The sequence below is a fragment of the Cynara cardunculus genome, unplaced genomic scaffold (genome assembly GCF_001531365.2).
Source record: "Cynara cardunculus var. scolymus isolate 2C unplaced genomic scaffold, CcrdV1 Un_Scaffold_363, whole genome shotgun sequence".
In the NCBI taxonomy this organism is placed as follows: Eukaryota; Viridiplantae; Streptophyta; class Magnoliopsida; order Asterales; family Asteraceae; genus Cynara; species Cynara cardunculus.
The window spans coordinates 230,245-240,367 of record NW_020200575.1 but is presented as its reverse complement, the minus strand read 5'-3'; the positions used below and the strand labels follow the sequence as shown (position 1 = coordinate 240,367).

The 10,123-nt window shown below is 33.6% G+C and overlaps 1 protein-coding gene across 1 annotated transcript; it reads left to right on the top strand.

Annotated features, from left to right (window-relative positions):
• The first annotated feature begins 354 nt into the window (after positions 1 to 354).
• LOC112501651 (protein CONSERVED ONLY IN THE GREEN LINEAGE 160, chloroplastic) lies at positions 355 to 7,453 on the top strand. The gene is made up of 9 exons (XM_025105343.1): positions 355 to 756; positions 1,960 to 2,009; positions 2,102 to 2,177; positions 2,298 to 2,393; positions 2,611 to 2,691; positions 2,787 to 2,878; positions 4,366 to 4,458; positions 5,548 to 5,616; positions 7,021 to 7,453. Exons 1-9 carry the CDS (start codon positions 430 to 432, stop codon positions 7,163 to 7,165), a joined length of 1,029 nt encoding a protein of 342 aa, XP_024961111.1. The 5' UTR covers positions 355 to 429; the 3' UTR covers positions 7,166 to 7,453.
• Positions 7,454 to 10,123: the final 2,670 nt, after the last annotated feature.

The window sequence follows — 10,123 nt, the reverse complement described above, 5'->3', positions numbered from 1 at the left end:
TAACTTGAAATGAATTTTTATTTTTATTTTAGTTAAGTCATCAAAATGATGTGTCATCCATATCACCTTATTAAAACCATACAAACAAAAAAAATTAAAGGGTTAACCGATTTAAAATGTAACATGTTATCCATTGCTATTATAGGTAAATTTTTTAAAAAACAATGTTATAATAAAAAATAATTTAAAAATACGTTATTATAATAAAAAAATAAAAATTTATGAAAATAGGGTGTTATTTGATACATTTAACCCAGAGATACATATATCGCGGATAAAATCACCATTTGGTGCGTGTGGATTCTGTTCATCCGCCACAAAAGTCCATCAATTTCTTTTCCCATTTTCACAAGAAGTAGATATTTTGGATCCTCCATTCATATTTCAAAGACCAGAAGGCCAATACAACCCATCCAAGCAGTAACAACAATGGTTGCCATCAACTGCCACTACCTCTCTGTAACGTGCACATCCACACCCATCAATCAGGACTCCAACTCCCTTCAATCCACAACTCTACCCACCAAGATCATCTTGCCCAGCAAAAAGCCCCAAAAATGGTCCACAGGCGTTGCTCCCGGAGATTATGGCGGACCACCCACCACCACCAAGCTCCGAAAGTACTGGGGTGGTGAAAAAGAAGACCCTATCACTTCCAGTGACTTAATTTGGAATAGAGATTTCATGCCTCACATGAAACGCTTGATTGGGGATTCTGATGATTCTTCCTCTGACCCTCGTTTATCTACTGTTAAGGTATCAAAATTTCATTGCAGTAAACCTAATTTCGACTTGTTTATGTATTTTATATTATTGCTGTTCAGGCTGATACACTTGATTTCTCTTTGCATTCCTTAACAAAAGGTGAATTCTCATAATCATGCAAATTACATCATTTTTTACTTGATGATGGTCTATGCTTTAGTACACAAGAAACGACCTTTTCTTATATAGAATTTATTGAGGCATAAAGGTACTTAAATCTTGCCTGTAATTCATCCATTTGGATGAGAATCAGATGGATATGAGTTGATTGATGAAACTCTTGAGGATGTAAATGCATGATGGATAGATTTCACGAAAAAGCCATGAACCTGCAGTATCCCTTTATCCACTTTGCAGTAACATCATTATATATATACATAATACATATATATGTAGGGACAGGTTCAAACGAGAACGCTAACTATTTAAGAAAACAAGAAAAAGGTCGTTAATGTACAAAATCATATATGATTCACGTACAAAATCATACATGATTCATATATATATATATATATATATGTGTGTGTGTGTATATATATTCACGTACAAAATCATACAGGTTCAAAAGTTGTTTGCTTCCATTTTTTGACATTAATGTAAAATCAAAGTAGCAAATACAAATGATATGTTATGTAAAGGAACCAAATGGATATATGGGTTTATCGTACATTAAGAATTGATCTTATGATTGTTAAACCAATGTTAGTTATGAGTATGCTTGTTGATGAACCACTTCTCTTTAGTAAAGAATAAAAACCAATTAATCTCTTTGAATTCACCATGGTGTGGGCCTAATAGCTAAGCCAATTAGTGTTCCCATCCCGTACATATCATCCCCTCCAGATCATATGTTATTCTTCTTAAATTCAAAATTTGCATAAATGCAAAAACTTTTGTAGCCCCCAAACTTCTAACTGTAATTATCTTTTATGGAGAGTTAAATGTAGTTCATTGTACCTTCTCTACAACCATGTTAGTTTTCATCAATTTCAAACTTAAAACATTAGTCATATGACAGCCAAAAATCAAATGTGGACCTTATGAGAAAAGGGAGTTACACATTAATGCTTTTGAGTTTTGGTTGCTTTATATGTATGTGTTTTTGTTCTTGAATGGAACTTTGAAATTTGGTGTTTTGTATGTATATCTCATTATGCTGTATTTTGCTGTTGCAATGTGTTTGCTTATAAATAGGAAGAGCCATCTGGATTTCTGAGCTTAAACCGAGTCATGAGCCTTGACAGGCATGAATCTCCCATCTAATTATTGATTTCAATCACATTTTAATTTCACCATTTCATTTATCTATTTACATGATTATAATCTTGATTTATAGTATGGAAGTTGACTTGAGCAAGGAGCTAACAACGACTTCAAATCCAATCATAGAGAAGCAAGTTGAGGCTGTTCAAGTAAGATAATATGCACATATTGATATTAGTGCCATTTTTTCCTTATTTTTCTAATTATCATTGATTGTATCCTAGAATTGTTTTATTTTGATACTTCATCTGGGAGTAAAATGATGTTAGGCTACCGAAACCTTACCCAAAAAGTGGAGACCAGCACCCACACGACGTGAACAAGACAAGTGGGATAGAGCTACTAAAGCTGCAACTGGAGGCAGTGTATGCCTTCTTTTCCTCCTCATTTACCTTTTCGTTCTTCGTCCTTGAAAAGTTACTTAAATGTGCTTGATGGAAGTCGTTCAAATCATTTGGGGCTCTTCCAGATCATGGACTTCTAGTTTTAGAACCTTCAACATCTTCAGTCACTTTTTGGTTATCTAATAGTATTTATATAAATATGTCCTCAAATTTGTGATTGTAATCCTCTTGTGTATAGGACGTAATGTTCAGGGAATTGAGACGTCCTAAAGGGGACCCAAAAGTGCTGGCTGCTAAGTCAAGGGAACAGTATTTTAAGGTTATATAATTTTCAATATATGCAAGTTCGTTAAAGCAACCAACGAGTTTATAAACTTAAAATGACGCTATTCTCCATCCGAACCGGATTTGCAGTTGAAGAACAAGTTGCAGATTCTGACAATTGGAATAGGTGGTGTTGGGTTGGTGTCAGCTTATTTTACATATACTCCAGAGATTACAGTAAGGTAACTTCGCTAATTTGCAGGTTCTAGTATAAGAAAAACTGTGTTTCTTGATCCAAACATGTGGGAATGTCTTTTAGTTTGGAGATTCTTTTTTTCCCTTGTTGTATACATATGCCCACCTTTTCTATTGTGAATTTTAACTACTTGTTTTTAATTGAGGGATGTTTTATTGCTTACACATTTGAATTTGGTATTTTCTTGTTATTCCTTCTATGTTTTGTTCCTTCTGTGCCAGAATTTCGATGTAGATACTTTAAGGTGCTCAATTTTAACTTAGATTCTTAAAAGTCGTCTATGGTGACATCTAAAGAAATTGCTTTATACCATGAAGCATCGAAACTTGAATCAGCGTGCCTTATTCACATTGGATATTGGGTCCATTACGTACCCATTTATTTAGAAAAATGATATAGCTTAAGCTTTCGATGTGGAATGTATGAAGTTGAGATATGTAGTGGCTTTTTTTTTGTCATTTTAGTTATGGTTTCAATGCATCCATTTTTACGTCCCAAAAAGAAAAGAAAAAACGCTTCAATTGACTTTGAGTTTTAGACATCTTATTTCTCAACTTGGAAGTTGGAAGGGATCTTCCAAATCCCTTATGTGTAGTTGTATCAATGAAAGTAGTCATTTAGAAAAAGGTAATATGAAATAAAATAGTTTCACAATTCTAATACTCGTGCTCAATAATCTAGAGGTAATTATGTTTTATATATTCAAATGAACGGTTCATTCTTCTGCTTAAGGGTCCGCTTAATCCTTGGTTAGGCGATCAAGTACCAGAAGGTAACTCGATCACCTATCTTTGCTTAATGCATTTTAGAACACTGATTTGTATTGACGATCATGGGCAAATAGGCGACTTTAATATGGAATCTTTCTATAAAGGAAATGTTAGGATTTCATCAGCATCTCAACATGAAAATTGCTGCAGTTTTCATGGGAGAGAGGTATATTTATAAAATTTTTGCTTGCGGTGACTGTTTTTTCTGTGTGGTGTTCCTTCTGTTTTGTGATAAATACTCGGATTATTTTGATATGGTTTTAGATACTTCGATGATCATTTCTTGTTTACTTTTATCTTTTCATTATCTTATACCACACATTCATATGTGTGCATATGTACTACACCCGAATAAAAGGGTATTTTGGTCATTTAACATTATTTCTTTTCAATGGTGAAGCTACATTCTGCAAACCAAACAGACCGATTCCAATTCTTTGACATGTATCATTCCAATTCCTGCCAACCAAATGCATGGTGAAACTTGATAAAATTCCATCCCAATTCCTTTAACATATTCCATTTCTTAAGAAAACATCATGTGAACCTGAGGCCACCTTAGTATTTTTGAAAGCGCACAAATGTAATTTTCCTGATACTAACTTATATGGTGGCGCTATCTAGGCTTTATATTTGTACATATATCAAACCTGATGATTTAAAGAGATGATGTTTGATTTCGATGCTCATCATATGTATTCAGTTATGGGGCTGGATTGGTTGGTTCTCTGGTATATATGCGCATGCTTGGGAACAGTATCGATGGAATGGCAGATGGAGCTCGAGGGGTTATCAAGTAAGTTTGTCTCTTTCTCCTTTTGTCTTGTTTATCGAGTTGCCAATTGTCTCAAGTTTGTTAATATCTCATCAATTTCTGTGCATACTGTTCACTTACTAATCGAGTCAGATACATTATTGGATGCAATTGAGGTAAGTTTGATCATTGACACCTTCTTCATAGTAAATAAAAGCAAACACTTTTTATAATCACAAAGCATAAATGATTTCTTGTTGCTCCTTTATTACAAGTACACAAGGAAGAGTATTATTTGTTATTTCCCCCTCTCACCCACTTATTTCGACTTTACAAGTTTCTTTGTCCCATCAAAAATCCAAACAAACCCAGTATATCCCACTCGAAAATAGGGTGGGGGTGGGATGTATGCAGACCTGACCTTTATCTTGAAGGGTAGAGTGGACATTTCAGAGAAGTGTGAGCGAAAAGGAAATAAGAACCAAGGCTAGTAAATAGCATGCCACATAAAAGGAAGGAAGATTATTTGTCCCACAGAGAGTTGCATTTCCAATTTTTAATGTTAAGACAAATTTGATGTCCTTAACTTACCCTTCCTTTTGTAAACATTGGATAGAAAGTGGGTTATTATGCTCTTTTGGATTTAATCAAGTGTAGAACTGTCAAAGGAGATTCTTTAAATTCATCCTAATTTGTAAAGTGGGCCCTCTTGAGATTGAGAGGGCAATCGTTTTGTCATGTATAACGCAGTAGGTTGTGACACCGCAGGTTGTAAAGGTGATTAAGACTGCTCATATTATCTTTAATTACATATTTGTCCATTATTGTTACAATTTATTGATGTTGTTCTTTTTCTTCAGCCCTATTCTTTGGGGTAGAGGTCAGGTATGCGTACATCTCACTCGTCCACACCCTACTTTCAAATGGGATTTACTGGGTCGGTTTGGTTTGGTTTAGTTTTATTTCTATTCATTCACTAGATCTCTATTTGGTCATGATTGAAGGATGTTTTAGACATTTGATGGAGTGAATCTAGGAATTTGCACTTGCTTTCTTTATGTGATTCAGCTTATTAGAAAATGTAGTATGCTCATAATAAATACTTATGCTTAACCAGAGATCTACTTGCAGGGCAGCAATTGGGCAGCCGCGGTTATTGGTCCCTGTTGCCTTAGTCATGATCTTCAACCGGTGGAACGGGTAAGTCTTTCTAGCTTCAAATAAAATTATTTTTCATTTGAAAGTAAATCCTTTTTCATGAGCAAAAATTGCCACACTCATGTACTTTCGTGCATTAGAAGTTGTACCTTCCTCTAGGTTCGTTAATTTCAGCTGTGGGAAAGGGATATAGACAATGAAATGATAATATAATCAACCAAAGCTGGATTCAGGATGCTAATGCTGAGTTAAACTCATTGTTGATCGTTACAAATTATCGATGCTACTTGTTCTATTTGGTCATTATTTAAGGGTATTTAGACATTTGATTTATCATCAAACATTTCTGTTAAGCAATGTGTTGGGTCCAACATTGAGATTTTTATGAGACATGTTTTAATTTAAACTACGGGGCTGTTTACCTAAAGGGCCGTTTACCATGTGCTTATCGGGTAAGCGCTTACCAGCAAGAGTCACCGCTCAAATTGACCTTACGCAGTAACATTCTTGGCCATCAAAATGGATTGATGGTAAGCGTTTATAACCCGGTAAGCGCTTCCCGGGTAAGAGTCATCATCCTCACTTAACGGGTAAGAGTCTTGATCCTTGTCTTTCCTCTTAGCGAATGAGATTTTTCAGTTCTTGTTATGTCACCCGGTAAGGTAATTGAATCGGTAAGCGCTTACCAAAGTAAGTGTTTAGTAAACGGCCCCCAAGTCTGATTGAGGGACGAGAGACCGATGGGTTTGATGCAGGCAAAGAGAGAGGGATGGATCATTTTTGATGCATTTCTAGCATTAATTTGTTTGAGGTGGCTTAACAAGGACAAGTGAGGGGTTCTGGCTTATTCCATATATCCATTTTGGCTTAATGACTTGACAATTAAGGGGCTGTTTACTTGCGGCTTAATTAGGCTTATTGGTTTATCTGGCTTATTCGCACAACTCAATATTTGAGTTGTTTACTTACGGCTTATTCACACAGAACATGGCTTAATCGCACAGATAAAAATGGTGTGTTGTCCCCATTCAGCCACAAAAATGACACCCCTACCCTTTATTTAAAGCACCACCTCCTTCTCATATGAGACACATCATCTTCCGACTCATTATGATTTTTTGTTTGATGTTCAAATAATTAATATTGGGGGGTAAATCGGTCATTTATGTTATTCAGACTGTTGGTTCAGATGAAAAAGTAAACAACACCACCCATTTATCCAGACAGACAAGTTTATCCGGACAGAAAAATTTATCCATATAGGACTTAATAAAAAATTTGGTAAGAAAAACTCTTGTATGGCTAAGTGATTTAGCCGTCCAGATCATTAAGCTCATTAAGCTGCAAGTAAACACCCCTGTACATGTTGCAATTTTGTGGGACATTGGTGTACTGATTAATGATGCCTTAATTCTTGGTTGTTGCACAAATTTCTCGTTTCTGCAGGATCGTGGCTCCTGAATATGGATTGATGAACCTACAGCTGATTCCGATGCTAGTTGGATTTTTCACATACAAGATTGCCACCTTCACTCAAGCGATTGAAGAGGCGATTACTATAGTCGGTAATAATGATGCTCAAGTTGAGTAAAACGACACAAGCGAGTATTTTCTTGGTAATATTGGTCGGAGCTAACAGGGGCTCGTGTGCACCTTTACTGACGGTTGGAGCCATGGTCCCTGGTTCTTGGCTAACCCAACCAAACACAGTTGAGTTGAACAAATTGTTGGCTATAACATAATGGGCCCAGTGTAAAGGTGAGGGTGTGTAGTTGAATGTATATACATTGATATACCAAAATGTATATGGGTGCTCAATTGATTATAGGTACAACTATTTATGCATGTGTTACAAATGCATGATGCAAGATTGAACTTATTTTAAATGTTTCGTGACGAGTCAGAATTTAATTTTTTTAAAAACTATTTTTACAACGTTTTCACCTTTTCAATTATGCCCATTATATTTTACATGAATGAGAAAAAGCTTTATAGGCGTGCACTATGCTTCATTAACCTTGAGGTAGAACTCTTAGGAGTAGACGCTAAAGATATTTGAGGATTTGAGGTGATGTCATACTAGGTATGCCCTAAAATCATAGAATCTGAGGTGTAATCCTGATAAATATTGATAAATGACAATACTTTTGTGTTCCCGTCACATGTAATGGAAATTGATTTCTCCCGTGATCGAAAGATGTTACGTGTGTAAACTGTCAGGGTTGACTATTTTGGGAGATTATATCCCTATATTCAACTATTACCATTTCTGGGTAACTTTATTTTTCTACATCTTTCTATATATGATTGGCTTATCGTTTTAAATATAACGGTGTGAACTCACGAGGCGCAAGCTTAACACTTTTTTTAATGACATGTATATCAAGTCCCATTAGTGGCGGATCTAAAGATGTTTCAGATGTGACGTTTGGGTCATCTCGAGTGATAAAGGCAAACCTTTGAGGATTTAATAACACCCGGTCATAATCGAGTTCAATCCCAACCACAAGGGTGGTGCCTGATTGGTTTGAACTTGGTTCCAAAGGTCAAAAGTACCAGAATGTCCCAGGTTCAAATCTAAGAAGGAATAAAAAGCCACTTGTGGCCACAGAGGTTCAAATGCGGTGACTCCGGCTATCTGCAAAGTAGGTGGTCGTGTTGGGATTAGTCGGCTCGCATAGCGGGTTGGATATCCAGGTTAATAAAAAAAATGGAGTTCAATTCCGAATTAAACTAGTAGGTTGTTAACTTTAATTCTATTTGTTATTTCTAACCTTCTCCCATACTTCCCCTGTTATAGGTATAAGCTTCATATTTAATTATAAAATGTCAAGATATACGCCAGTCGTATTTTTTTGGAAATTTTAGGGTCGTTGCATGTATTTAGCCGAATTCCACCATTTAGAGGGACTTTTTCAGTATTTTGGTTGGTCTCGTAATTTTCTTTAATTTAAAACTTAAGATTTGGACCCCCCCCCCTTTTTTTATAGGCATGAAATTTGTTTCACTTTTCATTGCTCCATCGATGTGGGACAACTTTTCAAATTTTTATTTTATTTTAATCAAACAGTTCTTAACAATATTATCTAACAAAACATAATATCTTCGTGGGATTCTAAATCTAAGCAAACAAACACATTATCAAGCAAAGAACCTTATCAGATAAAAAACATGATACAAAAAACACTGTCTAACAATAAAATATGTAAAACAATAACAATACAATGTGTTATTCAACTTATTTTTTATAAAAATATAAAATAATAATTTAACGTCTTATTCTTATTCGGCTTAACTGAATTAATAAAAATATTATCTAAAAATCAAATTAAAAAAATATTTTTATTCCATTAACCGAACCATTTGACTCCAACTAAATTTGAGTCAAAATAAGTTATTCAAATTTTTTACATCCGTAACAGGGGAAATTTACAGATATAGCAATCCATTAAAAGTGATTTCGCTTTTTAGCTTTCTTAGAAACCCTTTTCTCCCAAATAACCAAAATTTACGAAAAAAAAACTTTATGTAAAAAAAGAATTTTCTGCGTATAATATATTTTAAGAGAAAAAGAAGAAGAAAAATATTTATACTATATTATAAAGCATTTAGATAAAACTCTTAAAAACAATTTTTTATGCATAAAGTACTATTTATTAATACATATTACTTAAAATTCAAGATTACAAGTAGGATGTGCATGGGTACATCTTATTAAAGCTTCATGTTGGATTCGTGTAACTAACTGCAGATAAACATAATCAAATATATGATAAACATTATTTTAAATATAAAAAATCTAAAATATAATTAAAATAATCATTGAGTTCTAACATATTACTTAATTATTATCTTAAAAAAATTATTTTATTAAACCAAAAATAAGTTAGTTCGTTTTTAAACTTCAATTAAATTATAATAAGAAATTGAATTAAAAAAAATTTACATAAAAACGAGAACTTTTAATTAGTTAATTTGATACTAATATCGCCTATTTTTTCAAAATTTCAAAATATCTTTAAATTTATATTTCATTCAAAAACAAAAATATTTTCGTTTTCTCAAAACCACATAAAATCACATTATTACATCGATAGAATCAAAATATAAAACGAAACGTTAAAATCAAGATATATCTCGCTACATTGTGCGGGTACCCTTCTAATTTAAAAAAATGAGTTTACCCAAAAAAGGTGACTTTACGTAAAGTTCTAACTGATTATTTTTTTACACTTTACACATTTATAATTAATTATTTAATTTACTTTTATCCCTTGTTTTTTCACTTTTCATTTACATATTTACTATATTAATACACATAATTGTATATCTATACTATATTATAATGCATTTGGCTAAAACTCTTAAAAACTCTTAATCTATACTATATTATAATGCATTTGGCTAAAACTCTTAAAAACTCTTAAACTCTTAAAACTCTTAAACCCGTTCATCCCTATTCGATTTCATCCCATAACTGAATTCGTGTAACTAACTGCAGATAAACACAATCAAATACAGGATAAACATCTTATTTTAAATATAAAAA